This window comes from Hipposideros armiger, unplaced genomic scaffold, assembly GCF_001890085.2.
Source record: "Hipposideros armiger isolate ML-2016 unplaced genomic scaffold, ASM189008v1 scaffold_544, whole genome shotgun sequence".
Taxonomy (NCBI): Eukaryota; Metazoa; Chordata; class Mammalia; order Chiroptera; family Hipposideridae; genus Hipposideros; species Hipposideros armiger.
Window position 1 is genome coordinate 533,365 of NW_017731894.1, and position 19,816 is coordinate 553,180.

Genomic DNA, 19,816 nt, shown 5'->3' on the forward strand with positions numbered 1-19,816 from the left:
GACGGCAAAGGCCTCCGGGGTGACCCAAGCTCCCTCCAGTTTGCATGTCCACCTGCCCGAGGACGCTGGCAGCAGGCCACAAGCCCATGACAAAGGGGTGGTCACTCCTGACACAGCACCCACATTGGTGGGCTCGGTGCCACTTGCCTGCCGAGCCCCCAGCACCAGGCCTCTGCACCCAGGAGGGCCACACTGAGGAGGGCCACTTGCTGGGGCAGGTTCCTCGCAGCGCCTCCGATGGCTTTCACTGCTGTGATTCCCTGGGCCGTCCTCTCTAACTCTGCAAATGCCTCCCACATACCAACTGCCAAATGCTTCCTCAGGATAGCTGTCTCTTAAAATGTTACCCCACGTAATTCATTTGATGGCAGCACGCCCACAGGGATGGTCCACCCACCCTTTCTCCTAGGGGACACAGGCGCCTGGCCTGCTGGACGTGAGCCCGAGGGGACGAGAGTTGGGAGCGGCTGCAGCAGCCGGGGCCTCTGCATGGAAACCAAGAGTCATTCCCATGCGAGGCCCGTCCTCCTTGCTTTCCACCCGAGAGGAGCCAGCAGAGGCAAGGAGACATATCTGAGACCCATAGTCCTGACGCTGGCTATGTGGCCAAGGGAAAACGGCTTGGCCTCTCTCTGCCTCATTCCCTCACGTGTAGAATGGGAACCATGCCGGCGCCTGTCGTGCAGGTGGATGGGCTGACGACACGAGAGGAAGGTGAACAGCACTAGTGGCCGGCACCCCGCAGGCACTGGGCGGACGTTAGCTGCCGTCCCACTCGGCCTAAGGCGCCGTCCCTGACCTCAGCCCCCCAAGGGCCCGCGGCCCCGCGCTTACCTCTAGCAGCTGCACGGCACCTTCATGCTCCTTCTTAGCTTCAACCTGAGCCTTGCCGGTGATAAAAAGAGAGAAGTGAACATTTAAAGGGGAAAAGAGAATAGGGCTAATGTCTAAGTTATCAGGGGTTGGGCCGTTGACTTTTATTCCCCGAAAAAGCTCCAAATTCTAGGAGTCTAAATCAGTTCTCATTTTTCTACCCCTTTGGGCAAGATGAAGTGGATTTCAGCTGGGTCTGGCTCTGTAGAAATTGGGGCGTGCACCCTGACCTGCAGAGTGCGGGTGGGCTGCCAGGCGCAGCCGTGGGGTCAGTAGGGAGGCCCTGATTCTTTTCCTGAGAACTGGTCACACACACAAGGTGGCTGAACCCAGAATGGCAGGATAACCCTTCCCCAAAGCCTCAGAAAGCACCCCCATTTCCCCAAATGTCCTTAACTGCTCAGAAAACAACACAATCATGCGAACTTGACCCCCAAATAGCTGAAGGTCAGGCCCTGAAGGAGAGGCCGCGATGGGGGTCCTGAGCCTCTAACTGACCCTTAGCAGCTCAGCCGGCAACAGGGGGCCGCCCCCTTCAAATTGTTATACTTGAAGCAAAACCATCTGCTCCAGCGAATAAGAAATTTTACAAGTTTCACTAAAGAAATGTCTCCGGATGGCTGCTGCCCGGGCCACTGGAGAATTCCCACACAGCTGACACACAGCGTTACTGTTCTCGCCCCCCAAGGCCCCGAGGTTCCAGTACAGTGGCCACAGCAAAGGTCTGCTGCATTTGCCCACCCGGCACCTGTGCCCTCTTCTCCTGGGAGGAGGCCCTGAATTTGCCAGGATCCAGCCCTGCCTATACTGAGTACTCTAGTGACTGGTTCACGAGTGGGTGGACAGCGTAAGGAGACCAAAGAGGCCGCCTGGGACTTCTGCGGTAGAGGAAGGCGCCTTGCCCACTGGGCTTGAGCCCGAGAGAACGAGAGTTGGGAGCAGCTGCGGCTGTCTTGCCACAATAAGGGGCAGGGCTGGAGCAGCCGGGGGCCTCCGCACAGAAACCAGAGATGCAGCCAGTGCAGAGCAGAGGCAGGAGAGCAACTGAGGTGCGACGGCACTGGGGGGGACGCGAGATGGAGCTGTGCCTGAGGCTAGCTGGTTTGGGTCCTGGATCAAGCCACATCTGGAGGTAGATGTCCAGCTACATGTAAAACTAAAATTGGTTGTTGAATGAAAGCAAGGACTGTTGAGTGTTTTCTGTCACGTGGAACCAAGAGTCCTGGCGAACACAGCCACCCACCGTGTAAGAACGGGACACTGCCCATTGAGCTCTGGGCATCCTGGGGCTCAGTGAGTGTCTGAGGGTGTGTCCCAAGCTGGGGAGAAAGCCTGCAGCACATCACACGCTAACGCATCCGTCAGGCTGGTGTCGTGGCCCCACAGACATTCCCGATGGAGCAGAGACACCAGTTTCTAAAGAGGGCTGCGTCGTGACTCGATGGGGCCGCTGCCCGAGGCACCGAGCACTCGCAGGAAGCCCCGTCAGACCAAGCTTCACATTCACAATTCTGTCCTGCAGGCCGACCGACCCAGCCACCTGGCAGCCGTGTCTCTACCCGAAGCATCTGCAAAGACTGACTCGTAAAGACACACGCAGCCGATGTTCACTGCAGCATTATTCTCGGTGGCCAAGACGTGGAGACAAGTGTCCTTAGATGGACGATGGGATAAAGAAGACGTGGTACATACAACGGAACAGTACTCGGCCATAGAAAGGGTGAAATACTGACATTTGGGACGACATGGATGGATCCTGAGAGTATCACGCTAAGCGAATAAGTCAGACAGAAAAGGACAAGAACCATAGGATTTCACTCATGTGGGATATAAAACAGAAAGCAACAAACAGACAAACTCATAGATACAGACAACAGCATGGTGGTCGCAAGGGGGAGAGGGAGGATAAAGAAGGTAAAGGGGTCACATATATGGTGACAGAAGGAGACTAGACTTTGGGTGGTGAGGACAATGCAAATACAGAATTGTACACTTGAAACCTATATAATCTTATTAACCAATGTCACCCCAATAAATTTAACTTTTAAAGGAGAATCGCCAGTTCTGGAGGTGCCTGGAGAACAGCCAGTGAGCACTATCCTAACTGCGTCTGCTTCTCACTCGCAAACTTCCGTGGGTGGGAAAACTTGGCTTCCCCAACGCAGAAAAGTGAAAAGTGGCCCGAGATTGCTGCCACGTTCGCTCATCTGCACTCCATTCTCACATAAGCCAATGAGGTTTTTAAGAGCTGGGAAGTGAAGGGGGCACAGCCAATTCATTACATCATTCTGGAACTCAGCTCAATCTTTGAATGCTGAAAACTGTTCCTTTCAAAGCAAAAACAGGAGCGACAATATATGACAAAACAGGGGAAAATGGCAAACCACCAGAGAACATATAGGGGTTATATAAATACCGCCACCACTGAGCCAGCTGAGTCAAAGAGAGTTTTAAAATGGCAGGATGGAAAAAAAACAATGAAAAGCTCCACAGAGGCTGTTAAAACTCAGCCAAGTTGGCAGTGACGACTTAGCTTCCGGCTTCAAGCGACAATCAGGAGTGCGTGTTCATAGCTCCTTACAAGCTGGGCCATTTGGGCAACCAGAATAGATGGTTAAAATTAACATTGAAAACTGGCAGCCCTGAATTCTTACAAAGTCTCAGCAGCAGCTTCAGCGAGGTTCATTTTGGGGGCCACTGCCAGCTTGTGGGGAAGCTGCAGCCTTCACCCAGGCACGGTTTCCCCACAAGCACAGTGAACCGAGAAGGACATGACCTTCAGGCAGGCTCAGAAGGGGCCGGCCACCCAGGGGAGCATGCAGCCAGGCAGTGGGAGCACGCAGCACACACAATATTTTGGGGGGCCCGGACATGCACAGGAGCGACGGTGGATGTCCTGTCGCCTGCTGTGATAGGCGTACACCACTCACAACGGCAGCCACCCAAGCACCGTGTGGTCGGGCTGGGATGGCGGAGGCGGGTGGGCGCTGAGTGGGCACGCCATTCCTGGGAGCTGTGGCTACAGCTCCACGGAGAAGTCGGAGGGCTTCGTGGGACCAGGTGGAGGCCGTCAGGACCGTTCCGCGGAATGAGGAAGCCAGTGAGCACATGCTGTCATCCAACACTGAGGCAGGGCCACACTGAATGGATGCAGTGGGCCCCCTGTGGCCCCCGCCATCTCCGACCGACAGCTACAGGGGAGCACTAAAGTGAGGCCGAGCGCTGGTTAAGGCGGCCAGGCGAGCTCAGCAAGCAACGCCCTTCAGACAGAAAGCAATCTTTTCACATGCGGGAGGGACGTTCAACGACAGCAAATCGGGCAGGTGTGCACATGGATTTTAAATATGGGAAACCCCTGCCCACAGCCCTGGATCATCACGAGACCAGGACGTCGCCTGCACCAGACACTGACACTGCAGCACCCACAGCCGCTGGGCTCTGGGCACCTAGAGGGAAGCACCGGGTGTGGGGGCCAGGCCCCAGGGAGCTGCAGCCCAGGGCTGAAGCTCAGTCGCCTCAGCTGTAATGGCACTGGCACCCCCAGGTTACGCTGAGGGTTGGCCGGTCAGTCCACTTGGGCACTAAGCAGGGAGCGGATGGGCACAGCTCCAAGCCTCTTTATCAGGTGTCTGTCGGGCCACCAAGACCGTCCACTGCAGCAGTGGGGGATGCTCACTGCACTCCCAAGCCTTCATCCCGCCAGTCCTTCCCTCACTGTCTGCCAGGCACTGTCTTAGGAGTAAGGACACTCACTCTGGGGACAGACAAATCAGCACACGGCAGGGGACATCACTCAGTGAGGGGACTGGCAGGGAGGCCGGCTGAGGTTCTGCCCCAGTCTGGGGACCAGACATGCTGGGTGAAGACCTCGAGGGGGCGGAGTGGCTGCAGCACGGTGGGTGACAGGAGACAGGAGGAGGCAGAGGTGGGGGCTGAGAGGAGGTGACAGGTGCGTTCCAGGTCCTGGGCCCAGAACACCTCACTTAGAGTGAACGTCCGGTGTGGCATTAGCGTTGTCATCCTCCACACGGCCTGACTCACTGCTGCGTGACTAGCAGCTGGAACACTGCTGACCTGCAGCGCTCAACAAGTGTTTGTTGAGTGACTGAAAGTGAGGATTCCCAACAGAGCTCTGGGCTCCCCAGTCTCCTGGAAGCAAGCAGGTGTCCTCAGGGAAGCCAGGTGGCCGGTCCAGCAGGTGGGGCCGGGTTCTGCCTGGGTGCCTCTTATTTATTTACACAGGCTTTCACGGAGATCAGGGTTGGCTGGCTGGTCTTATGGCGCCTTCCCACGAGGCCAGCCTGCGGCTCTCTGATCGATCATTCATTCACTCGCTCGCTTCCAGCATGCGCTTCTCCCGCCTGCTGAATGGGGCCGAGGGCGCTGGGTCCCTGACACAGACCTGAAGGCCTGCACTCATGCAGGGCACCCTGGGGGGAAGGGGGAGGCTGACACCCCACGAGACTGGCCTGTACGTACTGCCTTGCTCCTGGGCAGTGGCCACCAGGTCGGGAAGAGCACGGCCTGATCTCCCACCCCACACCCCCCACAGGCTGTCAGCAGCGTCTGCCCTGCCCTGCGGTGTTCGTGGAAAAGAAAGCACCCCGTCCACTGCATTCTCCTCGTCAAGTGGAGACACAGGGACGCTCAGTGACCTAGAGACACGCCAGTGTCTTTCCTCCACCTGTGATTTGGAGCCTTTCCTCCCTCTTCTGAAACCTCCCCGCTGAGCAGACTCGAAAGAGGCCGTGCGTTTGGGCGCTGGCAGACTCTCCAGATGTGGACAGTCCTGGGCTTTCGTCGCGTCGAAAAAAAAGCAGCTGGACCCGACGGACTCCTGTGGGGATCTCTTGCTTGTAGTCATGGCTGTCAGTGATTTTTTTAACTTCTTCGTTCAAGTTCCGGAACAGAGCCATGCACAAGTCCCAGGTGTCCGTCTCAATGCGCCTGTGACTGGATTCAGGTCCATGTGGGATGGAGTCAGCGTGTGGCCGCGGCTGTACTTCCAGCCAGGTCTACACCACACTGGGGGGCTCGCGGGCCCTTCCTACAACCCACCCAGGAGCAAACCTGATTCCGCTTCCTCCTGACTCTTCCTGAGAGGGGTCCACCTCCTTCCACCTGCACGGTCACCAGCCCAGTCAAGGCACCAGGCTTCCCGGCCACGGTGTCAGCCAGCCTCCCTGCCCCTCCGCAAACCAACACCAAAAGCACCCAATGCGGATTTTGAAAGCTGTGACTCAGACCCGTACACCCTGCTCAACCCTCTAAGGGTCCCCTTTCCCTTGGAACAACATTGAGCACCTTCCAACAGGGTCCGGCCCCCGCGGCCTGTGGACGCACCCCCGCCTGCTCTGCGCTGCCCACGTCCCGGCCACGGCCTCCTCTTCTTGGGCACTGGAGCCGCTTGCTCCATGGATGTGAGCTGGCAGGACCGTGTCTGTCTCTCATCTAACCCGCAGCCCATCTGCACGCATGACTCCTTTCATCTATCGTCTCTCCCTTCTGCTTGCTTCCTTCTGAGCATTTTCATGACCTGAATTTAGTTCATTTGTCTCCCCCCTGCTCACTTATTCTCACTCTGTGGGAGGGCAGGAGCCACGCCCTGGGGTCCCGGTTTCCAGAACGGCGGCTGAGCAGCAACAGTTAGTGAATGAATGAAGGAAGGAAGGAATGCTGCCGTCAGCCACTGCGGCACGATGTCTGTCCCTGGCGGGAAGCGAATGGAAAAGCAACTCTGGAAAGAATTCACCGACCTCACTCCGCTCAAGGTCCCACCTTCCTCTTATAACACTTGTTTTAAAAGTCAGAGCTCTGAGAAGCGACAATGTTGGAACATTTGTATTGCGTCAATTTCTCTTCCTCTGCTCCCCCCCACTGATGAAGCATCTGTGTGTCCAAAAGAGAGACAATGATGAAAGTGGAGGAAAAAGGAGCAAAGGAAATTGGATGGCACCCCGACGAGAACACGGGTGCTGAGGAGTGGGGTGGCTCCCATGTTCTTTCTGGGCACCAAAGGCTCAGCTAGCAGCGCTCCAGGCCCTGCTGAGACCAACCGCCCGACGCCTGGCTGCACAGCATCTGTTTCCACAGGCTTATCACCTGTCTCAGACACACAGCCTGGGGACATGGCTGCCGGGGCTGCAGCGGGTGGGCACAGGAGTATAGAGCCATGTCCAGTCACCGGAAGGTCCCCGAGCACAGCGGGAAGACAGCAGAGTCCTTGCTGATAACATCTAATGAAATACTGCTGCTCAGGGCACCAGCCACCTTGTTATGATAGGTAATCAGGGCTGTGACAGTCCCCATCAGCGCCAGCATAATGAAATCTATCCTTAATGCGAGGTCTCGATCAATGATTAGAGAAACGGTGTCTGAAGTCACCCACCTGATGCACCCAGCTCTGCTAATAAACGCTGGTGATGAAAGCCACCAACAGTCCTCTTGCCAGCAGGGCTAGCAGTCATCCTACACCTTTTGCTCTGAGACCTGGGGGGGGGGTCTGTCGGATGGGGGAGTCACCTGCTGCGCCCCCCATCTGCTTCCATCCCTCAGTCCTCTGCCCGCCCCACTGTGACAGGCTCTGGCTGCAAGGGCCGCTGCCCTGGGGGAGAAGGGGGCAACACCAGGCTTCTGGGAGAAAGTGAGATGAGACCGACACGCAGGGGCCCCCAAGCCCGACAGCTCCAAACACACATCTGAGAGACAGGAGGACCACAGCTTCTAAAGATGGGGCAGCGGGAGCGACGTCTCAGCCCCAGTCCCCCCAGCACAGGCGCCCTGGGCACACGCTGCAGACTGCTCAGGCCCTCTGCCTCCCCCGCTTCCCCCCCCCCCGGTGTTTCTTCTGCCCTCTTCCTCTCCTCTCTTACTTTTTTCTTTCTTCTTTTTGTTCTCTCCCCACCTCTGTTAAGGAGATCATCCTATAAATATTACCCTGACAATTGATTTGCTCCCTGTAACACACCCTGTGATTTCCCGAGGTAACAGGTAAACTGTTCCTTTTAATGATGTCACACTGGTCCGCGGTGTGAATGTACCACGACTGATGCAACCGTGCCCTTGGATGGGCACTGAATTTAATCCAGTTCCCCATCCCCCACCCCACACAACAGTGCTGCCAAAAAGTCAAAATCCTTTGAAACTGTGTTTCTTACAGGCATATTCCCAGGGTGGAAAGTTGCAGGGTACAACTGTGTGTGTGTGTGTGTGTGTGTGTGTGTGTGTTTAGTTTTCACTGTCACTGTCAGGTCCCCCAAAGCTAAAGCAAGTCACACCAGCAGCCGTCCCCAGGAGCACCCCTTCCCTGCCGTCTGCCGGCAATGAGTGTTAGAGCATCCATTTGCTTTTGCAGCATAAACATGAACACGAGTCAGCTTGGGAGAAACGAGAAAGCACGGGGAAGCACAGAGCGCTCCGAGCCTTTGCAGCAGGGACAGGGCACCCTGGGGCCTGGGACACAAGCCTCGGGGGAGCAGCCAGCCCGCACCCACAGCCGAGCGCCCCTGCTCACCCCTCTGCCCCCACCGAGCACCCAGGCAGCGTGGCCCCTTACCTTCTGCAGAAGGTCGATCTCTTGCTGTTTCGCGTTGAGAACAGCCAGGGCTTGCTCATGCTCCAATTCCAGCTGCTGCCGCCGTTCAGCGGCCTCTCGCATGTGCTGTGGGGGACAGGGCGAGGTCAGGCAGCCGTGCAGGGAGCTGTGTCTGCGTGTCGTGCCCTGCAAGCTCCCCGCTCTGCCTCACGGTCCCTCTCTGCTTCCCCGGGCTCTTCCTGAGGGTGGCAGGGCGAACTGGGGAAGACCCTGGCACTAACAAGGCCCCCACCTCCTGTTCTTATTGTTATATTTTAAATGCAATGAGCATCTGAGCAGAACTAGAGGTTCCCGTGCAAAGGTGAATTGCTCTTTTTCCTCCTTTTAAAAAACTCTGTCTCTCTTCGCTCCATTTTGTCCCTGGTCCTGTGTAAACAGCAGCCCAGGTTTATTGATCTTTCCCTATGTAGTGGGTTGTTCCAAACTTTTGAGTGCTATTTAAGTCATATAATCCTCATAATAGTCGTAGGACGTAGGTACTCTCACGAGCCCCATTCTACAGAGGGGGAAACTGAGGCACAGAGGAGGTTTCCTTGCTCGTCACCCAGCTGGTAAGTGGCCGTGCGAGGTCAAATCTGGAGCTCTGGATGGAGCCTCTGAATGTCAGTTTTGACCCCGTGTGCTCGTGTCACGCTAATGGACCAGAGCCCTCAGCGCCTGCCGTCCCTGTCCCTCCACACAGGCCTCTGTGGGCCTACGGCCAGGTCTATTTGCTGGGCAGATGGGGGGGGGGTGTCCCCTGCTGTGCTTTCCTCATGACAGCCGTCTGTCCTCCTTGACAGGGTAGAGTTCAACCCTGAGTTTAATTAACAATTAAATAACCAATGTTAATTATTAATTGACACCTGCTTCATAGAAATGTTTTGAATATTGCGAGTTAGAATAGTACCTGGCATCTACTGAGTGCTGTGCTACCTTTTACTCTGAATATAAGATGACCCCTTCCCAATGACCTTGTGCAGTGTCACGTAATACAGTGTCACATAATACAGCGTCATGTCATTCAGTGTCATGTCATACAGGCCCACGTAATGCAGGGCCGTGTGACAGTCTCATGCAATGCAGCTCTAGTATTAAACCCAGGTGCACAGAAAGTACGCGATGACCAGGGACTCTCCCACAAAGACAGTGAGTGACTAGGACAATGGCACTGGTAAGACGACGGCAGCGCAGAAGGTGTGCTACCCCTTCGAGCCGCCTTCCACGTGCCGGGCACTCCTTGTCTCATGCTGAGCCGCTGCTGGGCTCACTGTTCGTATCAGATGGCAGCTGAGCGGCTGGCTTCCGGCCACCAGCGCCAGGCAGGAGCCTGGAAGCCATCCCGGCGTGGCCAACGTGAAAGCCAGTGCGCACCTGACTGCTGACCCCTCCTGCCTGTGGCCCCTCGCCCACTGCATGTCACCATTAAACACGATGAGGGCGGGGCGGGCCAGCACCCACGGGCCCCCAGCAGCCCTCCTGGCCTGGGCGAACAACTGAGAAGCTGTCTGGGTGCTTTGTGGCAGCCCGTTCTCATGCGCCTGTTCATGGTGGAAGGGGCATTGCCAAGTGCAGGCTGTATGATCCTTATTTGGCTCCAGAAGGAAGTTAGCAGTGGCGGGAGGAGACGGTCTTCCTTACGGGGGCCCGTTAGAAACACTGAGTGAACACGCAGTCACTCCAGGCCTGCAGCTGCCGGCTGTGGGGTGACTGAGGGCAGGGGTGACACACCTCTGCGAGCTTCCTGCTTAGAGATGAAAGAGGCAGGTCGGCTCATGGAGTAGACGAATGGAGACAAATAGAAACAGCGTTTACATCTCACAGGCTAATGAACCAAGTCAACACGAAGTAGTTGTCAGAAAAGCATAAATGTGTGAAAACAAATGACCTCGGGGGACAGTGTTCCAGGCTGATGCTGAGGGTGCCACTGCGGGAAGCGAGGGGGGGGGGACAAGACTCCCGGGAGGGGGGGCTTCTTCCCTCCACACAGCTGCTCACAGGGTGTCTGCACTCCCCATTGCGTCTTCACACCCCACTCCCACTCCCACCACGCGGCCTGTTTCAGTGACTCCCTCCCACCGGCAGCAGAAATCCTCCTGCCAAGATGACCAATCAGCTCCCTCTGTCCACGCCAAGGGCTACTCCCTGCCCGGGGGGACCCAGTCTCTCAGAGGCACGTGACACGAGGGTCCCCTCCTTCGTGAATTCTTCCCACTCCTGCCCAATCCGCAGACACCGAGTGGCCACACTGCCCTGTGAGGCCACGGCCCCTCACAGCCTCCACAAGCCTCTGTGATTCTGGCGCTCCCTGGCGCACGAGGGGCCCCGGCTCTCAGAGAGGAAAGCCCTGCCTTGCGCCCCAACACCAACTGCCCCCACATGCCTAACACGAGACTCCACTTCCTTTTACAAACATCTTCCCCGGTCCAGGGACACCTGCCTCGCTCCATGGGGACACTTCACATCTGAACAGCGCAGGATTACGCAGCCCAGGAAACCCGCCCGCTAAAAGGCTCTGCCTGGGGCAGGATTTATTCTTAAAGCGGTGCTATTTAGAGCAGGGTGTCGCCATTAACGTGAGCGCTTAAGTAGCCCACAAATGTCACGAAGCCGAAGCCGCTTCCCTGGGAAAGCTTGGGTGTGACCCTGAGCAAACTGAATCATCTCAACATCAGATCAGAGGGGGATGGGAGCGTCTTCCACGTGGCCCCTGCCTGCCTGGGCAAAGGCAGTAGTCACGAGGAGAGTGCCGTCTCCCCCTCCAGGGCTTGCGTCCTGTCCTCAAAGAAAGACTGCTGTCTCTGTTCCGTCAGACAAACGGAGCCACCTATGGGTCCTGAGCAAGTTCCTCAGTCCACACGGTCAGGGGGCACCCCAAGGGGCGCTTCCTTTTCATAGGAGCTGTAAGACGCTGAGGCCTACAGTGCCCCGGCACCGGCAACAGGAAACTTCCGGCTCCTCTGCAGGATGCTGGAGTAGAGAAGCTGGAGGAAAAATGAAAAATGGCTCACTCCCGTTGGTCACCAGGGGAGACCCTTGTGCCAAGACGGTGGAGAACGCTGGGCGGAGAGGGGCGGACACGTCCTTGTCCCACAGTCACCCGCCAGGGCCCCGTGCATGTGGGAATCACATCCTCTCCAGCGGTCTTGTCCTCCTGGAGGCTCAGTCTTTGCCAGAAAGACAATACACTTGATATGTGGCTGCCTGTTTGCAGAGCCCCTGCGGCCCCAGAAGCCATCCTTCCAGACAAGCGTCCTGGACCAGGTTTTCCACTGCTCGTGGCTGGTTCTCCCTGATGGCAGCACGTGTCTGCAGGGACGGGCCACTCGGCAATTGCCAGCCTCTCCCTCACTCGTTCACGCCGCAGTCACGCCCGCTTGCAGTCTGTGATTTGCTCGTGCCCGCACTCGCTAGCTCATCCACTCAGTCAATCCATCGCTGTTACTCGGGGCCTGCCAAGTGCCAGACTGCGTCCTCGGCACCAAAACACACAGTCTCTCCTGCAGATGTGACGTCTTGGAAGGGGAAAATAATACACAAGTAAACAACTAAAACGAGCAAGTAGGTTTTTTTTGAAGAAAGTGGAAGAGGCAGTGCGACAGAGACTGGCAGGAAGCTGGCTCCTTCTGGGAACATGGTCAGGACAGGTGGTGACAGGACACTGGACCCTAACTGACCAGGAGCCAGAAATACAGACGGAGGGAGACAGCATTCCCGGTGGAAACAGCTACGTGCAAAGGCCCTGGGGTGGAAACAGGGGCGGTGTGTTCCGGAGAGACAGGGAAGGCCCGTGCAGCTGGGCCCGGAGTGCAGGGGGCGTGGCAGGGGTCAAAGCTGAAGAGCCGGCGGAGGCCAGAGTGCAGCGTCCTGTGGTGGGGAGGTTAGATTCAATCTCTGCAGTCAAAGGTGGGCGCAGGCAGCACAGGAACAGCATGCAGCTTCTGTTTCACCCAGGAGGCTATGGCTGCTGCGTGCAGATGGGCTCTGGGGGACCGTGAGCCTTATGCAGGGCGTACCTGGGGGCCTCACGCTCTCGGCTACTGATGCAGGAGGCTTAGAAGTGACGAGCTCACTGGGCAGACTTCCTAACCCCTGTCTGTCACTCACCCTTTCAGCCCTCACACATTTACCCTGTGGCTTCTCTATGCCAGGTGGGCGCTGGGGACACACTGACAAGCAGAAAGGACATGGAAGCTGCCTACACTGCTCAGTCTCCTGGACGGTGACCAGGACAAAGCAACCCAGATAGAGCAGGTGCACAGGCCCATAAGAAGGGCTGACAGGAGGCCAGCGTGGCACAGCGGGGAGGAGGCCTGGCCTTGCGACCTTGGTCACCTGGCCCCCGTTCTGCAGCTCTGGCCGCCCCAGTGGCCGCCCCAGCCCTCTGCCTCAGATCTTGGACCTCGCTGCCCCCTCTGCTGGGGCAGTTTCTGCGCGGCTCCATCCCTCCCTCTCTCCCTCCACCCATGTCCCCGCCAAATGGCACACTGCCGGCGAGGACTTCCCCAACCAGAGAATAAGGGAGCGGTTCTGTGTCATCACACCTCATCCTTCTGTGCAGTCATTAATTTATTTAACTGCCAGAGTCAGGGACATAGTGTCAGGTCACTCTTCGCCCAGGGGGCGTCTAGCACATATCAGGTGCTCAGTATGTGCCGAACGAGTGAAAGTGTTCTTAGGTGTGGGCTCATCGGGGGTTTCATCTGGGTGATTATCGGCCTCGGAGGGTCTCAGGAGCCAGGGTCTGAGGCATCTGAGGCCTGTTACCTCTTAAAATCAGCACAGATGGTCTCAGTTTTCTGGCCATTCAAGTACAAAGTTGCCTGGCAGCCCCCAAATGCAGCGAAGAAGGCCTCTGGAAAGAACCGTGAGTCATGGACTCGTGCTTTACGGAACCAATGACAGGCCGTTAGAGAAAAGTCACACTGTCGTCAGCTAAGCTGAACCATCAGTCTGAAAAGAGGCGGAACACGAGTGATGTGTGGGACCTAAAACACCAACGTGTGAACATGGCCGCTGGACTGACTGCCGGTTCAGGCAGACACGGATGCACGTGGCACGGCTCCCCAGCTGTGAGGACACCACGTTACCACAAATGGGCCACCTTCATTCACGTCACATCACGGCCCTCTATCCCCAATCACTTTATGGCCTCTGAGGGCAGTGCCAGGTAGGAGGTAACACAATTTAGCCGACTGTGACTGCCAGATGTTCAAGCAACAAGATGGTGTGATCACATCTGAGCGTCAATCCCACGTGAATCACTTCTACCCTATGTGTCGTCTGATGGTCAACTGAGGCCGCCTTCCTGATGACTAGCAGGGTGGCCCCCAGAGTGAGGACCGAGGTCACAGGGACTCTGTGGTCACAGGAAACTCCATCTCCAGCCCAGGCCATTCCCTGAGCCCAACTGCCTGTCCAGAGTGTCCCCATCAGAGCAAACGCACCATCACTCACCCCAAACTTCCGCCCCAACCCTTGGCGTCACCCGACTCATCCCCATCTATCACACCCGCGTCCACTCCATCAGCAAACCCTGGAGATTCTACCTTGAAAATGCACCCGCACCTGACACTCTCTCCCCTCTGCTCCCACCACGGCCCAAGCTGCCCGCACCTCATTTTTGGAGCATCACTCCTAGTCCGTCTCGTGCGCCCACTCCAGCTCTCCACCTTTCTTCTCAGCGTGGTCACTGGAGTGACCCTTCACCCACGAAAAGAAGGTGCGATTCATCAGCTCTCACCTGCCCAGCAGCACCCGGGATATACTGGCCGCCCACGACACCCAACCCTCAGTCACGCCCCGTGTCCACGTGCTCAGTGAGATGACCATGCAGCAAACTGGGCAGCGGCCGCTCTCCATCCCTTGAGTCAGACCAGTGGCATGTCATGGAGGGGACTTGTGGCCTCCTGGCCTCGTCCTCATGAGGTCACACGTGCGTCTGCTCTCTCACGGCCTGTTGTGCAACGGCTAGAGCTTTGGTTAGCCTGCTGGAGGACGGAGCAAAGCCAGCCACCTGGGTCCAAACCACGCGACACCAGCCAGGAGCCAGCCAACTGCGCCAGCCCAGACTGGAGGAAGTTCGGCCAAGTCCGGACGAGATGACGAGCACCACTTAGCCAACCCACGCGAGCGACGAGAAAGGTTACTGGTTTAGCCACTGGGCTCTGAGTAGCTTGTTATGCGGCTGTATCGTGACATTCGGTAACGGATAAGTGCCCGGTGACGCTTAGAGCAGTGCCTGGGATTCTACTGTGGCCTGTAAGACCCTGCCCGACCTCACCCCAATCTAGGTTTCATTTTCCACCTCCAACCTGTCCCCCACCATTCTCCACCCACCTCCCTGGTCCTTGCGCATGTCAATCACCCACCCCTGGGCTCCCTGCCCTTTCCACCTGTGTGGGGCCATCCTCCCCGGAACACTGACAAGGCCCCTCCTCTTCTCAGAAGCACTGTCTCTGCTCAACTGGTATGTGGAAGCCAGGACCCCCTGACTCCTGCAGTGTCACTACATCACTTCCTCCTGCCTCCGCCTCATTTTTCTTCAAAGCACCGGCATTGCCTGATGGTCCATTACGTCCTTTTCCTCACTGACTCTGTCCCAGGGGGACGCCCAGCTCTGTTTTACTAACTGCTGTGTCCCCGGTGCCTTGAACGGGGCCTGGCTCACAGTCAGTGCTCAGTCAGCAATTGTGAACAAACGAACAAACGAATGAACGAATGGTCAGGCGATACGCATGTCGTGGGCCTCCTGACTCTGTGGACCTCGCTGACAGGCTCAATGCGTCCGTGTCCCTCGGTGAGGAAGCTGGCTCCCACCAGGACGAGGTGGGCAGGTGCCAGGGAGCCCCGTACCCATCTCACTGTGCTCGGACTCCAGTGCTCTTCATCTCTTGGTATTTTAAATTCCAAGGAATGGCCCAGGAATAGTCCTTTTTCTATCCTTCAACTCCCACCGAAAAGAACTCTTCTTGGGTTCCTCCGATGTGTGGGGCAACCTGACTTCAGCAGTTCTTCCCCAAAGATGCCCTGAAGGAAGAGAGCTGGCGAAAAGGGCCCCTGGGTCGCTGAGAAGCTGCTCCTGAAGGTAACCCCCACTGTATTGACCTGCAGCCTCTGGCTTCACTTCCCGAGTAAAGACCGAGCTCAGTGCGCCTGTTTTGCTCTCCTAGGGAGACGGGCTCCCACCTCGGGAGTGACAGTGATGTAACAGCTCACATCTCCGTTTATAGCCAGGCTGCCGGGAAGCACGGGCCAAATTAGACGCTTAGAGTAACTGTGTCTGAACTCCCAGCTGGCACCTGAACGCTCTTTTCTCTTTATCTGAATCTCCTGCTTCCATTCACATTATTTGAGCGTGTTATTACATGTGACGATTTTGGCAATTTGACCATATCCCTGGAAAGAAGCATGACAGTAACACACGCACATGTGATGAAGTCATCAATTACTCTTCTTAAAAGTATAAAAATCAGGAGCAAGTCACATCAGCTTAAACATTATTGGGGGCAGGGGTTCTCATCAGTTTCTGTATGATTCTAGCGGGATCGTCTTAGAAAACGGCCCCAATTTCAGTCTTGTCTGTTTCACTAAAAGCTTTCCTATTTTGAAGGAAAAAATATGTTTCATTTGCAATTCGGCGAACCCTGTACCAGTGCTGCGAGCCCATCACAGGCCCCGCCCCAAACCAGGTCAGCCTCTGCTTCACCCAGGTGAAGGCTGTGGTCGGGAGCGGGCCACCGCCCAGGTCTGGCTTCTGGTGTGTTGAGCTGGGAGCCCTGCACCACCTGGCGTCCCCCTGGATGGCCCTTGAGCCTGGTAAACTTCTTGGTTCTCAGCAAACTGGAGTGATTGAAACTGGTTTGGGTCCCCATTCAGATCAAACTGATCACAACAATACACATCACACTGAGGGTGCAGGCCAGGCAACTTCTGGAAATGCAAGGTCATGGTTTCACTCAAGTTTACGGAAAGAACGGGGTTTTCTAATCAAGCCAGCTGCATCTCAGCCCCACGCAGCCTTTATCTCCTCCCTTCTCACCACCACTGATGAGCTTTGCTGCTCAGGAAAAAAAAAGCCTAATTGTGAATGGCCCTTTTCTCACTGTGACAAAACTACCAGCAGGAGAGCATGGAGGTCAGTGAGCTTCCCAGTCGGGACCAGCCAGGCAGCCCTCAGAAAACACTCAACCATCCTGCTGAGGGCGCTTTTTTGACACAACAAAGTTTAGCAGGTTCTGTCCAAGAGCACCGGGATGCCCCGAACTCCACACTGTTGCAGGGGGCTCATCTCCGCGCTGTCTCCTCCCGCTCTTGGCGTCCTGTGTGGGAATGGGCAGCTCTCACGGACTTTTGCAGATTCGCAAGACATTCGCTTTCCTTCACCTGCAGCAGTCACCCCGTGAAAAGCACACGTCTCCTCTCATCTCCATGTCCTCCTTGTCTCCCTTTCCATAGAGCAAAACTCCTTTGAGGAGCAGCTCCCTCCGGGCTCCCAGCCAGGCCCTGTCCCAGGCAGCGAGGTCCTGGCAGGCCAGGCAGTGCAGCCCCCAAGGCCAGCTAAGGGCTTCAGGCTGACCCTGGGTCAGGGAGCCGGGGCCAGCGGAGCGCTGGGGATGGCGCTGAGATCTGACTGCTAGTTTAACAATACAGCTCTGGCTGCTGGGTGACAAACAGGACAAAACAGTGCGGTGCCAGTTGGAGACCAAGGGGCGGCAACTGCCAGAACCTTGGCCCCGTAACACTGTCACTTGTCCCCATGGCTGCCAACTCCTCCCGCTCCTGCTAACAGACATGACTGTGTCAACTGACGGCCATCATAAGAGCCCCCCTCAGCTAAGGTCCTGCCACCCGCTACCACCCACAGACCCAGGACCCAATTCTACGGGGACAAGGGGATGTGCCCACCCAGACCACAGCTCTCTCCTCCTAGACCACAGTGCAGCTACCCAGGCCCCAGATGCCCCTATCCCAAAGTCCCCAAGCTCACCTCCAGGTCCGGCACAAGCCTCCTCCCCAGTTTGTCCCCCTCAGGGCACCTGACACCCCTGGTGTGTGTCCCCCAGATGGGAGGGCAGCCAAGGCGCGGGCTGTTTGCAGGGCATGATGGGCAGGATCTGGATGTGAGCCTGGGGTGTCTCCATGTGCAAGGCCCCGGTGCTGAGGTTCAAACCCAAGGTCCGACGGGAGGGCAGCGGGGTCCTCAGTGCCAGTCAGAATACAGGGCCCTTCACCCACTTGGGCAGGCAGGGAAGACTGGCCTGACCACTGCAGGAGGCAGGGGACACAGGTGCTTGGTGGGGAGGCCCACACGGCGAGTGTGGTTCCCACTCAGGTCCAGCGGTGTGGACAGGGCATCTTTCTTTTTAACGTGCAATACAATTCACGTGCCATAAAATTCATCCTCTTTAAGAGTACAGCTCAGTGGTTTGGGCACACTCACAGGCTGTGGCACCATCTCACTACCTAATGCCAGAGCATGCTCGTCACGCCCAAAAGAAACCCCATACCCTGTAGCAGTCACCCCCATCTGCAGCTCGCCCCAGTCCCCTGTCCACTGATGTGCTCCCCCTCAGAGCCCCAGCAGGATCCCAGATGTCATGGATGGAGACACAGTCACTTGTGATGAAGGAGGGCCAGTGGGCCAGCAGGGCTCCGCGCTCCACGACCCAGTGCTGCAGGTCCCAGACGGGGCGACTGCAGGTGGTTACTACCTCGCTGCTTCACATTTCAAAACATTCTCCACACTGAGAACCCAGTACAATGCTAACATTCAAAAAAAAAAAACAACAAAATGAATCAAAACCAGAGAATCCATTCAGCTTAGCAACACCAGCAGCAAACGAGCCCCGTTGAACGCCGAGGGCCACCCCGGCCCATCGGAACTGCATGAGGAGCACCCCGTTCCAGCTCCGAGAGAGCGCTTTTCTGACTTAGCTATTCTCTTTGTCACAAAGCTCGTGGCACATCTGAGCCACAGCTTAAGAGCCCTGAAGTCTGGAGGGCACCTCTGGCCTCCAGCTTGAGGAGCTCAGCCGGCCTCCGGGAGCGCTGCCCAGCATCTCTGGCTCAGCTGCGTCTAACAGCCTAAGAAATGCAAACGCACAACTGGCTTCACGGACCGCTTCCAGAAACATTCAGATTTTGTTATTTATCGCTTTTTAGACCATGAAGAGGGTAGCAGCAGCCCCAAAAGCCCTGAATCTGGAGGACGGCTTAGAAGAGAGTTGTGGCCCCTCTCTGCTCTGGCACCCACAGCCCGTCCCTCTCGTGGACCCCGGGAAGCGGCACTGGGGCCACTGTACCTTTAGGACCTCTTCCAGGCTCTCCAGCTTGGCTTGGAGCTGGTGTCTGTCCTTCACGGCCGAATCGCGTTCTCTGGTCACTGTGGTGAGCGCGTGGCTAAGCCAGGCACACTCTGCTTTCACCTACAGGTAGGAAGGATGAGAGGATGCTGTTTACAACACGCGGGTGCGGCTGCGGGCACGTGTCCCCAGCGAGCACCCAGCACTTCCTCTTTAATTTCTGTTTGGAGAATCTTCCCCTCCCTCATCTCCAGTCATGGGTTTGATGGATGGTGGTTCCACCCCCACTGGGGTGAATACATGTGACCAATGGCTGGCCAATCAGCACACGACCTCCCTCTGGATCCTGCCCACAGCCACAGTGACTGGCTCAGGACTGGGAGTGTGACCCAGCCTGGCCAATCAGTGTGATCCCATCCCCTGATACAGAGATTGGTTGGGGAGGGGCATGTGACCTAGTCCCATGCATAGAGAATAAGGTATCGGACTTGTGTAGAAGCCTGGGCAGCCTTTCTCTTTCGCCCACTGGACTTGGAAAGTTGAGGACAAAAGGCGGGAGATGCAGTGTCATTTGACATCATGAGGGAATGACCCGTCTGAAAATAGCCAAGCGAAGCAGAGGGAGCAGCAGAACCCTGAGGACATCACTGGAGCACCCAGATCAAGCCGTGCCTGAAGCTGATGTCTGCCATCCATTTAGTGAGGCCAGCAAATTCCCTTTGCTTGTTGACACTCACTCGAATTCTTCTGGCTAAAAATGTCACCCCTGTCTTTAAAGTGGACAATAATGGTGACAAGGCTCCACGTGGACTAGCAAGATGGCTGCTCCAGTAACCTCAGAAATCACGTCCACTCTCGGACCACAGGCCCCAGGACCACAGTCAGAACTTGTCACTCTCAGTCTCTCCCGTGGCGTCTCTGGGACACAGAAGGGCACGCCGTTGAGAGACATGACCGTGGTTTGTTCCCCATTACTTTACAGCACACATTGGCCCAACCACAGACTTTTCATTTCTTCGCCTCCTCCCCAACGTTACATGAATTATGCTTCCATGACAGACTGTCA

At 56.6% G+C, this 19,816-nt stretch overlaps 1 protein-coding gene across 1 annotated transcript in view; it reads right to left on the reverse strand.

Annotated features, from left to right (window-relative positions):
• RIMBP2 (RIMS binding protein 2) overlaps positions 1 to 19,816 on the reverse strand; it is an 86,227-nt gene that overhangs the window by 51,183 nt on the left and 15,228 nt on the right. The window contains exons 3-5 of the mRNA XM_019668945.1: positions 18,751 to 18,873; positions 8,429 to 8,533; positions 835 to 885 (exon numbers count right to left, since the gene is read on the reverse strand). Of these exons, the coding sequence (XP_019524490.1) occupies positions 835 to 885; positions 8,429 to 8,533; positions 18,751 to 18,873 (279 nt within the window). The remainder of the gene's footprint in view (positions 1 to 834; positions 886 to 8,428; positions 8,534 to 18,750; positions 18,874 to 19,816) is intronic.